Consider the following 23,489-nt stretch of genomic DNA (forward strand, 5'->3'; position numbering starts at 1 on the left):
AAATAAATTCCTTTATGTCAAAGGTCTCCTGGTCTTTAATTTTTTTGATACTCATTTTACCTCTATTTTGTATTTTCACTGTTCTACAGCATATGCATTTCCTGCATGCATAGAATCCTTTCAAGTCAATTTTTAAAAACTGTTCATCAGGAGGGTGAAAAAAAAATTATATATGTTTTTGGGGGATATTTATTATAGCAAAAAGTAAAAAATTGTATTTTTTTTTCAAAATTGTCGCTCTATTTTTGTTTATAGCGCAAAAAATAAAAACCGCAGAGGTGATCAAATACCACCAAAAGAAAGCTCTATTTGTGGGGAAAAAAAGGACGTCAATTTTGTTTGGGAGCCACGTCGCACGACCGCGCAATTGTCTGTTAAAGCGACGCAGTGCCGAATCGCAAAACCTGGCCTGGGCATTTAGCTGCCTAAAGGCCCGGGGCTTAAGTGGTTAACCACTTTAGCCCCGGGCCTGTTTTTCAGAGTCGGTGTTTACGAGACAAAACCATTTTTTTTTGCTAGAAAATTACTTAAAACCCCCAAACATTATATATTTTTTTTTCTAACACCCTAGAGAATAAAATGGAAGTCATTGCAATACTTTTTGTCACACCGTATTTGCGCAGCGGTCTTACAAGCGCACTTTTTTTGGAAAAAAATCACTTTTTTAAATGAAAAAATAAGACAACAATAAATTTGGCCCAATTTTTTTATATATTGTGAAAGATAATGTTACGCCGAGTAAAATGATACCCAACATGTCACGCTTAAAAATTGCGCCCGCTCGTGGCATGGCGTCAAACTTTTACCCTTAAAAATCTTGATAGGCGACGTTTAAAAAATTCTACAGGTTGCATTTTTTGAGTTACAGAGTAGGCCTAAGGCTAAAATTAATGCTCTCGCTCTAACGATCGCGGCGATACCTCACTTGTGTGGTTTGAATACCGTTTTCATATGTCGGCGCTACTCGCGTATACGTTCGCTTCTACGCGCGAGCTCGTCGGGACGGGGAGCTTTAAAAAAATTTTTTTTTGCTTTTCGCATTTATTTTTATTTATTTTAGAATTTTTAACTCTGAAAAAAAAAAAAAAAAAATATCACTTTTATTCCTATTACAAGGAATGTAAACATCCCTTGTAATAGAAAAAAGCATGACAGGTCCTCTTAAATATGAGATCTAGGGTCAAAAAGACCTCAGATCTCATATTTGGGCTTAAATGCAAAAAAAAAAAAAAATTTGGAAATGTCATTTTTTCAAATGACAAAAAAAAAAAATGTTTCTTTAAGACGCTGGGCGGGACTGACGTTTTGACGTCACTTCTGCCCAGCAGAGCTATAGGGACGGGCGAAGGAGATTTTTCCTTCAGTCTCGTCCCCGCTCACCAGCCGGATGGTCGCGATCTCCTCCGCCGCTACCGACAGCTACGGTAAGCGGCGGAGGGCGCGGAAGAGCGGCGGGAGGGGGGGGGGGGCCCTCTCCCGCCACCGATAACGGCGATCTCGCGGCGAATTCGCCGCGGAGACCGCCATTATCGTTAACACGGCCGCCCACAGAAGAGATGAATATCTCGATTGTGGCAGCAGCTGCTGCCGTTACCGAGATATTCATCTCTAAAGTGAGGACGTATAACGACGGTGGGCGGTCGGCAAGTAGTTAAACTGATTTTACGGTATCACGCTATTTCGAGCACTTCTTTTATTTACATGCGGAGCTTTCTGGCAGTGAATTGGTTGGAACTGGAATTATCTGCTATACCTACCAGTGAGGTATTTTTGTACACGTTTACATGCCGAACACGAGAGTGTAAGGCAATTTGAGTTGGTGAGTTTTGCATCTGACGGGAGAGGATTCACTGACACCGGGTGCGGTGGAAGTTTGGAAGCTATTTTCATTATTTTTTCACAAACCTACTTGATGTGTTTTATGGACTTATATTTCATTAATTTTTAAACACATTTATATATATTTTTAGAATTTGTGCACATATTCACTTTTGTCACATGGTGATGTTTATGGACATTAGCATTATTTTTGAATACCTGTGAAAACGGATATTTGATCTTACATTGTTTACAGCGCTGCTTATATTTTATTACACTCATTTTAGGATTTTAGAATATGTTTTTCACAGTTTAATTTTTAAAGTAGCTGCTTCACTCTTTTGCCAATTTGATTATCACTATTTGTTCATAAGCGCAGTGGTGGGAACACAGAAAGGGCGGATTCATCTTTGTTACCATTATTTACATAACCACTGTGTATGCTCATAATGGTGTTAGCGTGTCTGCGATTTCTTGCTCCCTATGTTAAAATGAGATTGTACTTTTTGGATTTTCAACATAGACATTCAATGATATCTCCAGTGACCATGTTTTTTTTTACTTTGTGACCATTTGGTTAGTCTGTAAAGCTTATTCTAGTAAATCACATAGCTTTCTGAGTTGCTACTTTGTCTGGTATTCCCTATTTTTTTTCTTTCAAGGAAAGGCTATATTTAATATTATTTTTTATGTTCTATAATTGAGAAAGATTTTTTTTTTTAGGGATGGAGTCAAGGCCGAAACCCCAACTGGAACATCCTGGACCCAGTTAGACTTGTGCGCCACTTTCAAACACGTCACTTACGACAGCGGCTATGTCTGGCTTCTCACCCCAACCGGTGACATCTATCGATGTGCAGACAATAACTGATATGGCCATAACACAAGACCAAGCTTTCTCCTTCTATGCCTTTCAGTTGGTGTTTGGGTATTCTTGTATTTCTCCAATGTTTTGCATTACTACTAAAAGCTTCTAGTGCTAGCTAGGACTTCTTGTCCATTGCACATTTGTGTCTCATTTCAAAAATGTTTCAGAGCAAATAAACTTTGTTGCGTGCAATTGTTTTCTTTGTTATTACCAGAGAGATACTGTTAAACAAACTTCTCACTTTGTCTGAATATAAATTTTGTGAATTTTCAGCAGTCAAGTCTTTTTTAATTTTCATTGTCCAGTTACAGACTGGGGGAAGGAAAATAATTATATAATTTTTTATTTATTTTTTAATCTGTATTTATTGAGTTAAGCAGAGAACAAAAAAAAGTAATCCAGCATGCAGTACATAAATTACGTTAGTGTGTGGATAGGTGCAACGTGGTGTGGAGGCAGAATACACTCTGGGCCAGATTCACGTAGATCTGCGGCGGCGCAACGTATCGCATTTACGTTACGCCGCCGCAAGTTTTACGGGCAAGTGCTTGATTCACTAAGCACTTGCCTGTAAAGTTGCGGCGGCGTAGCGTAAATCCCCCGGCGCAAGCCCGCGTAATTCAAATCAGCCGGGTAGGGGGGCGTAGATCATTTAAATTAGGCGCGTTCCCGCGCCGAACCTAATACGCATGCGCCGTCCCTAAAATTTCCCGACGTGCATTGTGCTAAATGACGTCGCAAGGACGTCATTGGTTTCGACCTGAACGTAATTGACGTCCAGCCCTATTCATGGACGAGTTACGCAAACGACGTTAAATTTCAAAATTTCGACGCGGGAACAATGGCCATACTTAAGATAGGATATACGCCACCTAGGGGGCATGTTTATCTTTACGCCACGTATCGCTTACGGAAACGGCGTATCTTTACTGCAACGGGCAAGCGTACGTTCGTGAATCGGCGTAACTAACTAAAGGCCAATGTAAATATTGCACCCTAAGATACGACGGTGCAGGACGTCGTATCTTAGGCATGTTTACGTGAATCTCAGTTTGAGAATACATTTAGACATACGACGGGCTTAGATTCAGAGTTATGTCGGTGTATCTACTGATACGCTGGCGTAACTCTTTGTGAATCTGGCCCTCTTAGGTAGATTCACAAAGAGTTAGGCCGGCTTATCTACGCCGCCGCAACTTACGGAGCAAGTGCTTTGAGAATACAGCACTTGCCCGTCTAAGTTGCGGAGGCGTAACGTAAATCGGATACGTTATGCCACCACAAAGATACGCGGATCTTTGTGAATCTACCCCGGGGTCTGTAAAGCAAAAAGGGGTATGAAGTTCAAGCGTTACCTCCGAAAGACAAGGAGAAGGAATGTAGATGCTATGAGTAACCAAGTACAGTAGGTGACCGCAAGATTTTATTTCCAGCGCGATCCCATCGTGCTGGTGCTCGGCACTGCAAGGCTGTACTTCTCGCTGCCCCGCTGCGTCATGGCGGAATCCATAGGAGAAAAAAAAATGAGCGTCAGAGCTTGACGCTGGCTCGCAGAGGGTCAATATCACTGATACAGAGCCGGTTTTATGCACAATCTCGCGGTCACCTATTGTACTAGTTCAAGACACAAAGCAACCAGTCGTTAGGTGTGGTACCTGTTAAAGGTGACAGGTCCTCCTGTAACAAGTCAAGGGCAGTGTAGACATTGGAAATTTTTGGGCCCCTTACACAGCTTTAGGCCCGGTCCCCCCCCCCCCAGCCTGACCACTAACATTACCCCCCTCACACCTGTATATATGGCAGCCCCACCCCCACACACACACCTGTATATATGTCAGCCCCCCTAAGTGTATATATGCTAGTCCCCCTCACACCTGTATATATGTCACCCCTCCCTTCCACACCTGTATATATGTCAGCCCCCTCACACCTGTATATATTTATATTGTTAAATCCGCGCTTAGGATATATCTGGGCTGCTGACTCCCCTAAGAATCCCTGAAAAAGGGGTGTAAATTGTTTGAAGAATGTGTGATGTTGGGGTGCCACCTATGAAGAGCGATACAGTGTTCGAGTCGCTCTTCCTGGGGGCCAGTCAGCATGATATGTGTATACAAAACTTAGTAATTCCTTGGTCAATCCCCCCCTTTTTGCTTTCAGGAAGAGATCGGTCCTCAGGCCTCGTACAGACGACCAGACATGTCCGATGAAAACGGTCCGCGGACCGTTTTCATCGGACATGTCCGCTGGGATCATTTGGTCTGATGTGTGTACACACCATCAGACCAAATTCCCCACGGACCGAATACGCGGTGGCGACGACGATGATGCCGCGACGTGCGCGCACCAGGAAGTTCAATGCTTCCACGCATGCGTCGAATCACTTCGACGCATGCGTGGGATTTCGGGCCAGCGGACATGTCCGATGAGTCGTACTGACCATCGGACATGTCCGACGGACAGGTTTCCAGCGGACAAGTTTCTTAGCATGCTAAGAAACTTTTGTCTGCTGGAAACCTGTCCGCTAGGCCGGGAAACTGTCCGGTCGGCCCTACACACGACAGACCAGTTTCAGCGGACATGTTCGGTTGTGTGTACAAGGCCTCAGAGTTAAAAAAAATATAATAACTTGAAGAGTGATCCAAACTCGTGTCACCCTCCAGTAGGTGATAGTTACCTGTGTAAGTTAAATATCAACCCTTTTGTGCACTGAATGCTACAGTGTATCCAATCCCATGTCCAAGTGTTATCACTAATCAAACAACATATAATAAATATATAATAGACAGTAAAGGAATAAACATCAAAAATCCAAAAACTCAAAAAATCATAAGGTGGCCCAATAATCAAGCACCTATGGGCTACACCTCATGAAGGAATGAATGTGTCCTAAGTGTCAGTCCCCCAAGGCGGGGAGAAAACGTATATCCCCCAAAAATAACTAAAAAAATACCAAAGAAAATCCACCAAAAAAATGATACTAGCTGCGGTGTGCCATGTTCGTATGACAAGTAAAGAAAATTAATTGTATTAGATCTTCCAATAAAGTGGCATTTGTGACTATCCTTGGTGTCCTGCGATGACTTTATCCTCAAGTATACGGGTAAGAGTGACTTTTGTTCTCACCCTTGGATTCCCCACTCACCAGATCCAGGTACCCCTGCAGGGGTAATGAGCGAAAGTGAGTGTGTTGGTTCTCTCAATGCCAGGCTGCTGCTCCTCCTTTATCAAAAATCCTGCCAATGAAACCAAGGTTCATCTATAGGAGAGCCCCCACACTAAGAAACCACCTTGTTCATAATGTCATAGACCCCCCAAGACCTGTAAAAAAAAATCCCGAACTAAAGGGCTTTTATAAGTGTCAGAGATGTCTACCCCGATCTTGCCTGCACGGAGGCACCCGCCATGTGAAGCTGTTTGACAGTTATTTTATAACCGAAGGCGGGGCCACCCGCGACATGGACGGGTGACCCGGCCCCTCTAACGCGTCACAGGGGTTTCCCGTGACGCGTCAGAGGGGTGGGGTCACACGTCATGGGTGGCCCCCGCCCTCGGTTATAAAAGAACTGTCAAACAGCTTGCGCGTCATTAGGTGGGTGCGTCCGTGCAGGCAAGATCGTGCTTCGTTCCTCGCTGGAGTGGAGAGCATCACTGAAGTAAGGATCACCACGGGACATTGAGAATGGATTACAAGACTGGACAGACTGGATTACATCGCTGGAATGTTTTTTTTTTGTTTTTTTAATAAAGGACTTGCCCCAAGCCGTCTTCTGTCATTTTTAACATTTATACACTTTTTCTTTGGTGAAATGGTAGGGGTACAATGTACCCCGTTACCAATTCACATGAGGGGCCGGGATCTGGGGGTCCCCTTTGTTAAACGGGGCTTGCAGATTCTAAAAAGCCCTCTGACTGCAGACCCCCACAACCACCGGGCAAGGGTTGTGTGGATGAGGCCCTTGTCCCCATCAACATGGTTCAGGAGGGGGGCGATCTCTCGTCCCCTCATCGTTTCCTGCGACCTGCCAGGTTGCATGCTCGGATAAGGGTTTGGTATGGACTTTTACCATGACATTTTTTTTTGCTGCGGGTTCCCCTTAAAATCCATACCAGACCTCAAGGGTCTGGTATGGATTTTTGGGAGGAACCCCATGCCATTTAAAAAAAAATGGCGCAGGGTTCCCCTTAATATCAACACCAGACCTGAATGGCCTGATATGGAATTTGGGGGGGGAACCCCCACGCTTTTTTTTTTGGTTCGGAGTTCCCCTTAATATTCATAATAGACCCAAAGGGCCTGGTAATGGACTAAGGGGGGAACCCATGCTGTTTTTTTTTTAATTACTTTTATCTGTATTGCCGGGACACGACAATTTATTATAGCTGGAATCAGTTTTAAATGACTTTTTTCCTTTAGAAATTTTGCAGGGACTGTTCTAAGCACGGGAAACATGCGCTGCTTTACAGGCATACTATAGACACCCCCCAGTTACTTTATTGTTTCACTTTAAGCATTATTAAAATCACTGCTCCAGAAAAAACTGCAGTTTTTAAAACTTTTTTTTGCATTGACACATGTCCCTTGGGGCAGGACCCGGGTCCCCAAACACTTTTTATGACAATAACTTGCATATTAGCCTTTAAAATTAGCACTTTTGATTTTCATGTTCGTGTCCCATAGACTTTAACAGTGTTGGCGTGTTCGAACAAATTTTTTGCCCGTTCGCATGTTCTGCTGCGAACTGAGGGGTGTCCGGCTCATCCCTAGTGTGGAGCAATCTCCAACTGGGAGCCATGAGGTCTTCCCATACTCTAATTATAAGGGCTGTGCTCACCTGAGCACACGCCCTACTGGTAATCAACAAAATCTGGACACAAGGTTGGAGATCCCGTCCCACCCAAGACACTGTGAAATCTCCAAACTACAGAGCCCCATAACGGAATACCAAAACCTGGATAAAACTGCAAAAGCAGTTTTCTCCCGTCCACATCTATGCACTGCAGGTTTGCACCAAGCAAATGTGCACACCCTGTGTCCCCCAAACTACCAATTTTACCGTGACAGCATCTCCTACTGTCACTGGCCAAGTTGCCCCCGAAGTCGTGCCGCCCCAGTGTGAACCGGCTCTCATTGTTTCATTGTTTCATTGTTTCATCGCTTTAAAGGACCTGCAAACAAAACACAAACATTAGAATTCAAACTAATTTAACTTCTTCCATGGTCCCTGGAAAAAAAACACAAAGACAGTTATTACACATAATTATAACAACAAATTACTTTTTAAGTCCCCCCAGCATTTTCCCATTAATTGTATTGCTAGGGGAACAATCGCCATATTTTCTTATACTAAGCAGGCAGTATTGGTAATCTTTGCCATATTACTCAGGAAAAATGGCAATGCAATTTGTGTCCAACTACATACGAGCCAGAATGGTAGATTAGCCATCCAGTCTTGTTGCTGGCTGTGTTTAGGGTGTGGGCTGTCATTTATTATCTCTTCTTCAGAACTGTGTGATCTGCCCTGGCTGCTCTCTTTCATATCAAGCCCATGCACTATGCTGCCCCTGTCCTGGGTGGGGATTTTCATTTCAGATACCTGTATTTCTTGGTTTTCTTGCTCCATGCTAGCGATTAGGGATGAGCCGAGCACCCTCCAGCTCGGTTCACAGCAGAACATGCAACAAATTAGTTTGAACACGCAAACACCGTTAAAGTCTATGGGACACGAACGTGAAAAAGTGCTAATTTTAAAGGTTATTAATTATTGTCATAAAAAGTGTTTGGGGACCCGGGTCCTGTCCCTGGGGACATGTATCAATGCAAAATAAAGTTTAATGGGGAGACTAAGGGGGGACTAATAATGGGGAGACTAAGGGGGGAACCCATGCTGTTTTTTTTTTAATTACTTTTATCTGTATTGCCGGGACACGACAATTTATTATAGCCGGAATCAGTTTTAAATGACTTTTTTCCTTTCGAAATTGTGCAGGGACTGTTCTAAGCATGGGAAACATGCGCTGCTTTACAGGCATACTATAGATACCCCCCAGTTACTTTATTGTTTCACTTTAAGCATTATTAAAATCACTGCTCCAGAAAAAAAATGCAGTTTTTAAAACTTTTTTTTGCATTGATACATGTCCCCTGGGGCAGGACCCGGGTCCCCAAACACTTTTTATGACAATAACTTGCATATTAGCCTTTAAAATTAGCACTTTTGATTTTCATGTTTGTGTCCAATAGACTTTAACAGTGTTTGCGTGTTCGAACACATTTTTGCCCATTCGCATGTTCTGCTGTGAACCGAGGGGTGTTCGGCTCATCCCTAGTGTGAAGCAGTCTCCAACTGGGAGCCATTAGGTCTTCCCATACTCTAATTATAAGGGCTGTGCTCACCTGAGCACACACCCTACTGGTAATCAACAAAATCTGGACACAAGGTTGGAGATCCCGTCCCACCCAAGACACTGTGAAATCTCCAAACTACAGAGCCACATAACGGAATACCAAAACCTGGATAAAGCTGCAAAAGCAGTTTTCTCCAGTCCACATCTATGCTCTGCAGGTTTGCACCAAGCAAATGTGCACCCCCTGTGTCCCCCAAACTACCAATTTTACCGTGACAGCATCTCCTACTGTCACAATATATATATATATATATATATATATATATATATATATATATATATTGTGACAGGAAGTCAGGTAAATCTGGGGGTGTTGTCACAGACGGGAGATACATTTCTGCCTTGTTTAGAGAATTCACCAATTACTATCAGGTGTCGGCTGCAGAGGTAGCCAGAAAGGTTTATAGACGTTGGATAGCTTCAGCTGTTCAGAATGAGAAAATTAAGGCCTCTATAAGTTGTCCAGAGGATTACTACTGAATGCTGCATCCTGAGGCTTGTTGAGTTAAGGGGAGCAGTGAGCTGAGGAAGACTTCTGAAGTTGAAGTGGTTGTTGATATTTTTGCTGTGTGATAAGAAAATCAAAAAGACTATTGTTTTCTGCTGGAAGACCAGCAGTGTCTGCCCAGTAGTAGGCTGTGCCAGACTCCATAGGTAGGTTCCTGTGTTGTGAAGGTAGACGGCCCAAGTGGCCAGGGTTTATTTTATGTTTTATTTTGTTCATGCTGTTTGGATGCTTGCACTTGTTTTCAGCAATATGGAAGAATAAACCATAACCCTTGTTTTTTCAACCACCCACGGCTGCCTCTCTGTATAATTCAGTGTGTAGGGAACCCACTCAGGAGGTCACACCCCCCCGCTACCGAGCTAACCCCTTACAATATATATATATGTTTGTGTCACTACTGACACCTCAGCTCTGCATCATCTACTACTACCAACCTCTACATCACCTACGCCCCAACCTCTGAACTCTGCGCCACTTACTACTGAACCCCTGCACCCTTTAAGCTACAGCTAGTATTCACTCCAATGAAAATCACAAACAATTTTGCTGCGGCGCTCAGCACCGCACTATTTCTCAGCTGCAGGGGCTCGATCTTGCACACAGGCCTGCTGCTTTCAGAAAATGCCCCTGACCTGAGCTCATAATTGCGCATCCATTCCAGATGCTTTTATGTGACATCCCATACATCCAGGGGTCAAGTCCTGGGGAAAAAAGTGTGGGAACTCCCACCCAAGACCCCCTCCCCCACCAAAAAAATTAACAATTATGGGGGTGGGTGGTATGTAGATGAGAGGGGTGCGGAGTGTATGGGGTGGGTAGTATCAAATGCACCACTGGCCACTGATGCATTGGTGACCAGTGGCAGGTAATTAACCCTTTTGTGCTGCATTAGTGACACCAGTGACAGTGTTTATGAACCCTTTCATGCTGCACCAAATAGGGGTAATAAACACTGACGCTGGTGTCACTAATGCAGCACAAAGGGGTTAATTACCTGCCACTGGTCACCAATGCATCAGTGGAAGTACATTAACCCCCTCATTGCTGAATACCATTGTAAATTACCCCCCCCCCCCCCCCAAGAAGCAAAAACGTCAGACAGTTAACATAGCTAAGCCACTGTGATACAAAACTGTCTTAGGTAGGTTAGGTCTCCACAACTGCACCTCTGGACCCCTTTACATTACACAGCACCCTGCACCTCTGGGCCCCTTTACATTACACAGCACCCTGCACCTCTGGACCCCTTTACATTACACAGCACCCTGCACCTCTGGGCCCCTTTACATTACACAGCACCCTGCACCTCTGGACCCCTTTACATTACACAGCACCCTGCACCTCTGGGCCCCTTTACATTACACAGCACCCTGCATCACTGGCCCCCTTTACATTACACAGCACCCTGCACCTCTGGACCCCTTTACATTACACAGCACCCTGCACCTCTGGGCCCCTTTACATTACACAGCACCCTGCACCTCTGGACCCCTTTACATTACACAGCACCCTGCACCTCTGGGCCCCTTTACATTACACAGCACCCTGCACCTCTGGGCCCCTTTACATTACACAGCACCCTGCACCTCTGGACCCCTTTACATTACACAGCACCCTGCACCTCTGGGCCCCTTTACATTACACAGCACCCTGCATCACTGGCCCCCTTTACATTACACAGCACCCTGCACCTCTGGACCCCTTTACATTACACAGCACCCTGCACCTCTGGGCCCCTTTACATTACACAGCACCCTGCACCTCTGGACCCCTTTACATTACACAGCACCCTGCACCTCTGGGCCCCTTTACATTACACAGCACCCTGCACCTCTGGACCCCTTTACATTACACAGCACCCTGCACCTCTGGGCCCCTTTACATTACACAGCACCCTGCACCTCTGGACCCCTTTACATTACACAGCACCCTGCACCTCTGGGCCCCTTTACATTACACAGCACCCTGCACCTTTGGACCCCTTTACATTACACAGCACCCTGCACCTCTGGGCCCCTTTACATTACACAGCACCCTGCATCACTGGCCCCCTTTACATTACACAGCACCCTGCACCTCTGGACCCCTTTACATTACACAGCACCCTGCACCTCTGGGCCCCTTTACATTACACAGCACCCTGCACCTCTGGACCCCTTTACATTACACAGCACCCTGCACCTCTGGGCCCCTTTACATTACACAGCACCCTGCACCTCTGGACCCCTTTTACATTACACAGCACCCTGCACCTTTGGACCCCTTTACATTACACAGCACCCTGCACCTCTGGGCCCCTTTACATTACACAGCACCCTGCACCTCTGGACCCCTTTACATTATACATCATCCTGCACCTCTGGACCCCTTTTAAATTACACAGCACCATGCACCTCTGGGCCCCTTTATATTACACAGCACCTTGCACCTCTGGACCCCTTTTACATTACACAGCACCCTGCACCTCTGGGCCCCTTTACATACATTACACAGCACCTTGCACCTCTGGACCCCTTTACATTACACAGCACCCTGCACCTCTGGGCCCCTTTACATTACACAGCACCTTGCACCTCTGGACCCTTTTACATTACACAGCACCCTGCACCTCTGGGCCCCTTTACATTACACAGCACCTTGCACCTCTGGACCCTTTTACATTACACAGCACCCTGCACCTCTGGGCCCCTTTACATTACACAGCACCCTGCACCTCTGGACCCCTTTACATTACCCTGCACCTCTGGGCCCCTTTACATTACACAGCACCTTGCACCTCTGGACCCCTTTTACATTACCCTGCACCTCTGGGCCCCTTTACATTACACAGCACCCTGCACCTCAGGGCCCCTTTACATTACACAGCACCCTGCACCTCTGGGCCCTTTTACATTACACAGCACCCTGCACCTCTGCACCCCTTTACATTACACAGCACCCTGCACCCCTTTACATTACACAGCACCCTGCACCTCTGGACCCTTTTACATTACACAGCACCCTGCACCTCTGGGCCCCTTTACATTACATAGCACCCTGCACCCCTGGACCCTTTTACATTACACAGCACCCTGCACCTCTGGACCCCTTTACATTACACAGCACCCTACACCTCTGGGCCCTTTTACATTACACAGCACCCTGCACCTCTAGGCCCCTTTACATTACACAGCACCTTGCACCTCTGGGCCCCTTTTACATTACACAGCACCCTGCACCCCTTTACATACATTACACAGCACCTTGCACCTCTGGACCCCTTTACATTACATAGCACCACACCTCTGGGCCCTTTTACATTACACAGCACCCTGCACCTCTGGGCCTCTTTACATACATTACACAGCACCCTGCACCTCTGGACCCCTTTACATTACACAGCACCACACCTCTGGACCCCTTTACATTACACAGCACCACACCTCTGGACCCCTTTACATTACACAGCACCACACCTCTGGACCCCTTTACATTACACAGCACCCTGCACATCTGGACTCCTTTACATTACACAGCACCCTGCACCTCTGGACTCCTTTACATTACACAGCACTCTGGACCCCATTACATTACACAGCCCTGGACGCCTGTATGCTACACAGACACCCCCCCCTAACAGTTATGGACCCCCTGCATGTTACACAGACCCCCTACAGTGAAGACACTCCCCATTCAGTACAGACCCACCCCTGTATAGTAGAATCCCCCCCATTCAGTACACATTCCCCCCCATTCAGTACACATTCCCCCCCCCATTCAGTACACATTCCCCCCCATTCAGTACACATTCCCCCCCCATTCAGTACACATTCCCCCCCCATTCAGTACACATTCCCCCCCCATTCAGTACACATTCCCCCCCATTCAGTACACATTCCCCCCCCATTCAGTACACATTCCCCCCCCATTCAGTACACATTCCCCCCCCATTCAGTACACATTCCCCCCCCATTCAGTACACATTCCCCCCCCCATTCAGTACACATCCCCCCCCCCATTCAGTACACATTCCCCCCCCCATTCAGTACACATTCCCCCCCATTCAGTACACATTCCCCCCCCATTCAGTACACATTCCCCCCCCATTCAGTACACATTCCCCCCCCCATTCAGTACACATTCCCCCCCCCATTCAGTACACATTCCCCCCCCCATTCAGTACACATTCCCCCCCATTCAGTACACATTCCCCCCCCCCATTCAGTACAGATTCCCCCCCTCCCCTTCAGTACAGATTCCCCCCCATTCAGTACACATTCCCCCCCCCATTCAGTACAGATTCCACCCCCCCCCCTTCAGTACAGATTCCCCCCCATTCAGTACACATTCCCCCCCCATTCAGTACAGATTCCACCCCCCCCCCCCCTTCAGTACAGATTCCCCCCCATTCAGTACACATTCCCCCCCCCCCCATTCAGTACACATTCCCCCCCCCCCCCATTCAGTACAGATTCCCCCCCATTCAGTACACATTCCCCCCCCCATTCAGTACAGATTCCCCCCCCCCCTTCAGTACAGATTCCCCCCCCTTCAGTACAGATCCCCCCCCATTCAGTACAGATCCCCCCCCCCATTTAGTACAGATTCTCCCCCCCCCCCCATTCAGAACAGATTCCCCCCCCCCTTCCGTACAGATTCCCCCCCCCCATTCAGTACATACCCCCCCCCCCCATTAAGTACAGATTCCCCCCATTCAGTAACCCTTATGTACCTCAGATGATCGGGACATGCCAGACAGCACTCATGGACTTGTCGGATCCCCTCCCCCTGTGTAAACATACAGGAGGAGGGGGAGGCGGGCCGCTTCACTCGGCTGTGCCGAGACTGATCAGAGCACGGAGAGCAGGGAGGGATCTGACGGCCGGGTGTCACTACAGTGCGGTTCGCACCCCCGCAAAGCCACACTACCTCAGGCTCCTCTCTCCGCGTACTTTCTAAAAAATGCGCGCCGCTGCCTAATCCCGCCCGCTCAGCCTTGCTGTCTCTTCAGTCGCGCGGGGGGTTGGCGCCTGCCGCTCCGCTGCTTAACCTGCCTGCAGTCTCCGCTTCAGTCGGAGGGGGGGCACCGGCCTGACACCCCCCAGTGGGTGCCCCCCCCGCCCCTCACTTAGTAAACGCTGCATTCCCGACTATTCTCTGCTCGAGTCCTGCAGGGGGAACGTGCGTTCCTGCTGTGAAAAAAGTGCAGGGACGCCGTTCCCACGCGTTCCCGCAGGACTCGAGCCCTGCATACATCCCATACATCCCATACATCCCATACATCATCAGTAGTGTATTTAGGTTTTGTGCTGCCCTAGGCCTGACTAAACTCATTCACCCCTAATTTAAATATGACCCACCCCTTCCTGTCAAGGTCACACCCCTTGCTGTTTAAGAACCGCCCTGAAAATTTTGAGTGGGGACACTAGTTCTGAGAGCCTGGGGAGCATGGAGTCCCTTAATTTGCAAATATTTCCTCTCACTTTCTGTTTGGCTATGGGGCAGGAAGTGAAAGAAAATCTCTGCAATGGGACAGGGATGGTAAAAAATAAACTGACCGAGGCTATAACCTTCCCTTACTCCATCCATAATTTTATGGAGAGAGGACTAAGAAGATATAACAATGCCAATGGTGCAGCAGAAAACATATACCACAGTGAGGAAGGTTTGTAGTCCAGGATGATAGGACAGTCAAAATGAGAAGCACACTAACAGTGTAGAGCAAGCCGGCGAGGACTCTATCCGTGCTGCCCCCCTGCAAAAAGCTGTCCTAGGCCTGGGCCTTGTTGGCCTAGGCCAGGATACAGCGCTGGCTGGATGCGAGAGGTGGATCAGCTGGGATGAGTGTGCCAGGACAGGTAGATGTGTTTCAACTCTGCTTCCTTGCACCACTCTGCATATTGCGCATATCATAGATGAGAAGAGGGTACAGCAGTGGAGCAGATGAGCAGGGGAGGTTTAGCAGTGGGACAGAAGAGCAGGAGAGTACGATGATAGGGCAGATGTGCAGGGGGTACAGTGGTGGAAGAGAGATGAGAAGGGGGTTCAGCGGTGGGACAGAAGAGCAAGGGACTTACAGTGATTGGGGCAGATATGAGCAGGGGGTTACAGTGATGGGCCAGATGAGAATAGAAGTCATTTTGCAAGTCGCCTCTGAAGTCGTCTTCAGGATGCCTTGCCAAGTTGCCCCCGAAGTCGTGCCGCCCCAGTGTGAACCGGCTCTCATTGTTTCATTGTTTCATCGCTTTAAAGGACCTGCAAACAAAACACAAACATTAGAATCCAAACTAATTTAACTTCTTCCATGGTCCCTGGAAAAAAAACACAAAGACAGTTATTACACATAATTATAACAACAAATTACTTTTTAAGTCCCCCCAGCATTTTCCCATTAATTGTATTGCTAGGGGAACAATCGCCATATTTTCCTATACTAAGCAGGCAGTATTGGTAAACTTTGCCATATTACTCAAGAAAAATGGCAATGCACTTTATGTCCAACTACATACGAGCCAGAATGGTAGATTAGCCATTCAGTCTTGTTGCTGGCTGTGTTTAGGGTGTGGGCTGTCATTTATTATCTCTTGTTCAGAACTGTGTGATCTGCCCTGGCTGCTCTCTTTCATATCAAGCCCATGCACTATGTTGTCCCTGTCCTGGGTGGGGATTTTCATTTCAGATACCTGTATTTCTTGGTTTTCTTGGTCAATGCTAGCAATTAGGGATGAGACGAGCACCCTCCAGCTCGGTTCACAGCAGAACATACAAAAAATTAGTTTGAACACGCGAACACCATTAAAGTCTATGGGACACGAATGTGAAAAAGTGCTAATTTTAAAGGTTAATATGCAAGTTATTGTCATAAAACGTGTTTGGGGACCCGGGTCCTGTCCTAGGGGACATGTATCAATGCAAAATAAAGTTTTAAAAACGCCCATTTTTTCGGGAGCAGTAATTTTAATAATGCTTAAAATGAAACAATAAAAGTGAAATATTCCTTTAAATTTCGTACCTGAAGGGTGTCTATAGTATGCCTGTAAAGTGGAGCGTGTTTCCCGTGTTTATAACAGTCCCTGCACAAAATGAAATTTCTAAAGGAAAAAAAGTCATTCAAAACTACTCGCTGCTATAATGAACTGTCGGGTCCCGGCAATACGGATAAGTAATTGAAAAAACGGCATTACCCCCCCCCCCAGTCCATTAACAGGCCCTTTCGTGCCCGCGATCACCGATCACGAGCATTGGCACCCCTGTGATGCAGCGGGCACGTGCGCGTGTACCTGCTATCCTGCTAGGAGGAACCGATGTACACCTACGGCGGTTCGTGGGATCATGCCGACCTGCTGCCGTATAATGACGGTGACTGGTCGGCAAGTGGTTAAACCGAATTTAGACATATATGTTGTCTACTCTATTGTTGCAGTGTATCACTGCTGTTATGATAGAATCTCCGAGCCATGATTAAGGCTCCTTTCACACGGTAAACCCGCTCGGATCCACCTGTCCGTTTTTCAGGCGGATCAGAGCGGGCCATCTATTGACTCCTATGGGGAGACAGATGTCAGCAGAGATGTGTCCGCTGACACCAGTCTGCCATTCGATCTGCTAAAATCATACGTATGGCGATTCGTTCGCCATCTGTCCTGGCAGATTGGATCGGATGAGATCTGAAGAAAATGGACATGCTGTCCGTTTTCATCCGATTTCTCCATAGGGATCAGCAGCACGCTGACAGGCCCCTCCATGCTCAGTGAGCAGAGACGGACCTGTCATCTTCCAGCTCAGCGGAGATCAGTGGAGATCAACGGAGCGATTTCCTGCTGAGCTGGGGGACTCCGCTAAATGGATCCACCTTGTGTGACTGAGGCCTAAGTCTCAACTTTAGGAGAACCTGTCTCAGATGATCTGCATCCATTACTATGGTGTGTCATACCACAAGAAAGTGGATGACACACCATTACAGACAATCACATCTACCTAAAGCAATGGGACGTGTGTGTGTAGTTAATCCAAGGAGTTTATATATGGAACGGTTTCTATATAGAGTGATATCCATTGTCTGTAATGGTGTGTCATCCACTTTCTTGATCATGCACGCATGTGATTGTAATCACCAATTCACTTAATTAGATACAACTTACTATTTGTTGTTTTCTGATCATGTCAAAGTATTTATTTCACATGCTTTTTTAGAGTGTTAGCTATGAGTAAGCACTAAGGGGCAGATTCACAAAGATCTGCACCAGCGCAGCGTATCTAAGATACGCTACGCCGCTGTAACTTACTTGGCAATTCTTTGAATCCAGAAAGAATGTGCGCCGTAAGTTACGGCGGAGTATTGTATCTCTCGCGGCGTAAGGGCGCGGAATTTAAATGCGGCGAGTAGGGGGCGTGTTTCATTTAAATGAAGCGCGTCCCCGCGCCAAACGAAATGCGCATGCCCCGTCCGTCAAAACTCCCAGGGTGCATTGCTCCAAATGACGTCGCAAGGACGTCATTGTTTTTGACGTGAACGTAAATGGCGTCCAGCCCCATTCACGGACGACTTACGCAAACGAAATAAAAAATTTCAAATTTGACGCGGGAACGACGGCCATACTTAACATTGCGTTCGCCACCAGATAGCAGCTTTCATTATACGCCGAAAAAAGCCGAACGGAAACGACGTAAAAGAATGCGACGGCCGCTCGTGGATCGTCGGAAATAGCTAATTTGCATACTCGAAGCTGATTACGACGGGAACGCCACCCAGTGGACGCCGAAGAATTGCATCTAAGATCTGAAGGCGTACGAAGACGTACGCCTGTCGGATCTAACCCAGATGCCGTCGTATCTTGTTTAGAGGTTTCAAAACAAAGATACGACGCGGGAAATTTGAAAGTACCCCGGCGTATCAATAGATACGCCGGCGTACTTTCTTTGTGGATCTGCCCCTAAGTGTTAGTGCGAAACGCGTCAGGGTGTGTCCTGATTTTTTCTTGCTGTGGTATGTAGTGTTTTATCCAATTTTACCAATAAAGGCTATTTAGGGAATTTTTTCTTGCTGTGCGGCTGTCCAAACATTCTCTCCGTTCTCTGCTATATGCATTGCCTGCACCCGTGGTCTCTAAGAGGAGACTGATTACCTAAGCACATCCAGCTGGAGCGGCTACTTCCCTTTTTTCGTCATTTGACAGTGGGCAGGCAGCAAGTGGTTAAACACATTGTTGGAATAAAATGTTATACTTACCTTGTATATGTTAAGCCTTTGTACGGTACTATGAAAGTCCACAATAGCCTCAATTCACTTCTCTTTCCTACTAATTTGACCTGCTCCACTCCTATGTTCTGGAACCTTCCAGAAGGCAGGGAGAAGAAGCCAAGTTTGCAGCCTGTGGGACCCTGGTCAGTCCAAAGTAATCAACAGCTTCTCCACTGATTACAGAGAAACCCAAAAAGAACAAATTTTACATGACAGCCTAGAACAGCCATTCTCAACCAGGGTTCCGTGGAACATTGGGGTTCCTTAAGGGGTTGCTAGGGGCTTCTTGAGTTGTTCCCGATTGACTTCCCATCCGATGGTACCTAGCTAGTATGGTATCCTTATCCATGTTCATGATCAATGCAGCAAGAGACTGTATACCAGTGTTTCTCAACTCCAGTCCTCAAGGCGCCCCCACCAGGTCATGTTTTCAGGCTTTCCACTATTTTGCACAGGTGATTTGATCAGTTTCACTGCCTTAGTAATTACCACAGACATTTCATCTGAGGGAAATCCTGAAAACATGACCTGTTGGGGTGCGTTGAGGACTGGAGTTGAGAAACACTGCTGTATACCATGCCATTGGCGCTCAACCGTCATTGCTTCCAAAAAGGAATGGTTCCGCACAATCAATAATATATATATAAGGACAAACATATCCTGTTTACTGCCCGTGTGTGAAAGTACAACTACAAATTTATTATCGCATTGAGATCTTTTATAAATATGTACCGTATTTATCGGTGTATACCGCGCACTTTTTTGCCCTGAAAATCAGGGCAAAATCGTGGGTGCGCGGTATACGCCGATACCCGCTTTCCCGCGCCGAGTTTTGAATACTGCGCCGACATATACCGAGCGCAGTACACTCGGGTATAGTCGGCCAGTCTCGGCTCCTTCCGCACTCACGTCCTGGACGTACAGGACTTGAGCGCGAGTGTTGCCGAGCCTGCCCGACAATACACGAGTGTACTGCGCTCTGTATATGTCGTCGCAGTATTCAAACTCGGCGCGGGAAACGAGCGGGGAGGACGCGAGGACGCCGTACGCGACGAAGAGGACACCCGAAGCCCGCAGACGGACCCCGGACCCGACGAAGAGGACACCCGAAGCCCGCAGACGGACCCCGGACCCGACGAAGAGGACACCCGAAGCCCGCAGACGGACCCCGGACACGACGAAGAGGACACCCGAAGCCCGCAGACGGACCCCGGACACGACGAAGAGGACACCCGAAGCCCGCAGACGGACCCCGGACCCGACGAAAAGGACACCCGAAGGCCGCAGACGGACCCTGGACACGACGAAGAGGACACCTGAAGCCGCAGATGGACGCCGGACCCGACGAGGCCGCCGATGGACGCCTCGCAAGACACCAAAACTGTAAATACCAAAAAAACTTTTTTTCCACAGGATTCGGGGCCACTTTAGGGGTGCGCGGTATATGCGGGAGCGCGTTATACCGCGATAAATACAGTAATAACATTGCGTAATATTTTAAATATATATCACTTTAACAAAAACGTAGAAGAAAATACTTACTGGATTATGTTAGTTTTTTTAAATTCCTTCTGTTTGCCAATGGTGGACCAGATCCCCATGATAGGTGGAGTCCAAGCCCCATATATAAAGAGCCAAGTCTCCCAGCTCTCTATACCTGACACCTCCATCCTCACCTGCCAAGATGTTGTTTGCTGTGGGCCTCCTCCAGCTTTGTGCCGGAATCTCTGCCTCTGGAGGTAAGACCTTTCTCCATTCCCATTCCTATTATTTCCACATAATAGGGAGAGGGTTAGACATTATTGCTCAAAATTGTATACAACAGTAGTCACAGTGGTTGTCTACGGTCATTTATTTAAAGCCAATCAGAATTCAGTATTTGGCAGCTTGGAATGGGCAGGCTAATTTAAAGGGGTTGTAAAGGTAATTTTTTTCCCCCTAAATAGCTTCCTTTACCTTAGTGCAGTCCTCCTCCAGTCCTGTAACTCCACACAGTAATGCGAGGCTTTCTCCCTGGTGTGGAGAAAGCCTCTTGAGGGGGCGAGCAGGCAAGTCAGGACACTCTCTACTTTGCAGATAGAGAAAGGAGCTGTGTTGTTAGTGGGCGTCCTGACACTCCTGCTCGCCCCCTCCCCCCTCAAGAGGCTTTCTCCACACCAGGGAGAAAGCCTTGCTTTACTGTGTGGAGTTACAGACAGAAGAACAGGAAGTGAGGATTTCTCAGAAGAAATAAGGACATTTAAAAGCAAAATGGAAGGATGAGGTAAGTGGAGGAGGACTGCACTAAGGTAAAGGAAGCTATTTAGGGAAACATTTGTTTTACCTTTACAACCCCTTTAACCAGTTGCCGACCAGCCGCCGCAGGTCGGCTCAGCTGCGCGAAATCACGTAATATTACGTGATTTCCCATTTCAGCCACTAGGGGCGCGCGCGATCGCTCGTTACAGGGAGCTGTATGTGTAAACCCCTTCCTCGCCCCCTAGTGTTAACCCCTTCCCTGCCAGTGAAATTTTTACAGTAATCAATGCATTTTTACAGCACCGATCGCTATAAAAATGCCAATGGCCCCAAAAATGTGTCAAAAGTGTCCGAAGTGTCCGCCATAAGGTCGCAGTACCGATAAAAATCGCAGATCGCTGCCATTACTAGTAAAAAAATAAATACAATTAAAATGCCATAAAACTACCCCCTATTTTGTAGATACTATGGGGCAGATCCACAGACAGAGTACGCCGGCGTATCTACTGATACGCCGGCGTACTTTCAAATTACCCGCGTCGTATCCTGGCTTGAATCCTCAAACCAAGATACAACGGCATCTGGGTTAGATCCGACAGGTATCCTTTCGGATCTAAGAGGCAATACTTTGGCGTCCGCTGGGTGGCGTTCACGTCATTTTCCGCGTCGGGTATGCAAATTAGCTATTTCCGACGATCCGCGAACATACGGGCGGCCGTCGCATTCTCTTACTTCATCTCTAGTCGGCTTTTTGCGGCGTATAGTTAAAGCTGCTTTTTTGCGGTCCAGTTAGATTTGCCATGTTAAGTATGGCCGTCGTTCCCGTGTCAAAATTATATATTTTTTTTTGCGTAAGTCGTCCGTGAATTGGGATGGACGTAAGTCACGTCTAAGTTTAAAAAATGACGTCCTTGCGACGTCATTTCGCGCAATGCACGGCGGGAAATTTAGAAACGGAGCATGCGCAGTTCATTCGGCGCGGGGACGCGCTTCATTTAAATGAAACACGCCCCCTAATCGCCGATTTGAATTCCGCCGCCAGAGATACACTACGCCGCCGTAACTTACGGCGCAAATTCTTCCAGGATTCGAACCAGCCAAAAGTAAGTTACAGCGGCGTAGCGTATCTCTGATACACTGTGCCGATCTATTTATATGTGAATCTGCCCCTATATCTTTTGCGCCAACCAATCAATAATGATTATTGCGATTTTCGGAAAAAAAAAATGTAGAAGAATGCGCATCGGCCTAAACTGAGGAAAAAACGTTTTTTTATATATTTTTGGGGGGTATTTATTACAGCAAAAAGTAAAAAATATTCTTTCATTTTTTTTCAAAATTGTTGCTCTATTTTTGTTTATAGCGCAAAAAATAAAAACCACAGAGGTGATCAAATACCACCAAAAGAAAGCTCTATTTGTGTTAAAAAAAGGACGCCAATTTTGTTTGAGAGCCATGTCGCATGACCGCGTAATTGTCAGTTAAAGCGACGCAGTGCCGAATCGCAAAAAGTGGCCTGGTCATTGACCAGCAAAATGGTCCGGGGCTGAAGTGGTTAAAGTGATAGTAAAGATTGTTTTTTTTTTTTTTTTAAAAACAAACATATCATATGTACCTCCACTGTGCAGTTCGTTTTGCACAGTGGAGGTACATATGATCGTCCTCTTCTGGGGGCCCACGGTGGCTCCTCCCTGCAAGAGCTAACCCCCTCTGGGAAGCTCTCTCCTGAGGGGGTTACGTTGCGGGCGAGCTCCTGTGTGATACAGTCGGCGGCCATAGCCGCTGAGTGTATGACTTGGCCCCGCCCCCCAGCGTGCTGCGTCATTGGATTTGATTAACAGCAGCGAGAGCCAATGGCTGCGCTGCTATCAATCTAACCAATGAAGAGTCGACAAGCCGTTTCGAGCCCACTGAAGTTTGGGGCTCAGGTGAGTAAAACGGGGGCTCAGGGGAGCCGGAGAGTGCAAGGTGTTTTTTCATCGTAATGCATAGGAGGCATTAGGGTGAAAAAACACGAAGGTTTACTACCCCTTTAAATAATTGCATTGGGTTGCTGTACATCACTTCTTTTTGCAATGTAATTGAACGTTGCAAAATAATGGACAGAAAGAGAAAGAGGGAAAAAAGAGAAAGAAATAGCAAGAAGAAAGAGAGTGGGGGAAAAAAAAGAAATGAGGAGAGAAAGAAAGAGAAAGATAAACAGAATGGGGAAAAAAGAAAGAAAGAAAGAGAGGTAAGGCGGAAATTAAGGAGGGGAAAAAAAGAGTAAAGAAAGGAGGAAAGAAGTGAGGAAATAAGTAAAAAAACGAGGAAAGAATTGAAGAAAGAAGTGAGGAAAGGAGGAAAGAACTAAAGAAAAGAGGAAATGACAGCTGAAAATCCCTAAACAAACATGGTAAACCTTTGGAAAGAATTTTATATATATACAA

General features: G+C 46.8%; 1 protein-coding gene across 1 annotated transcript in view; it reads left to right on the forward strand.

Moving 5' to 3' along the window:
* The first annotated feature begins 20,479 nt into the window (after positions 1-20,479).
* The window catches only part of LOC120916388 (fish-egg lectin-like), a 45,654-nt gene continuing 42,644 nt past the window's right edge, over positions 20,480-23,489 (forward strand). The window contains exon 1 of the mRNA XM_040327337.1: positions 20,480-20,561. Within this exon, the coding sequence (XP_040183271.1) occupies positions 20,507-20,561 (55 nt within the window). The 5' untranslated portion in view covers positions 20,480-20,506. The remainder of the gene's footprint in view (positions 20,562-23,489) is intronic.

The sequence above is a fragment of the Rana temporaria genome, chromosome 10 (genome assembly GCF_905171775.1).
Source record: "Rana temporaria chromosome 10, aRanTem1.1, whole genome shotgun sequence".
Taxonomy (NCBI): Eukaryota; Metazoa; Chordata; class Amphibia; order Anura; family Ranidae; genus Rana; species Rana temporaria.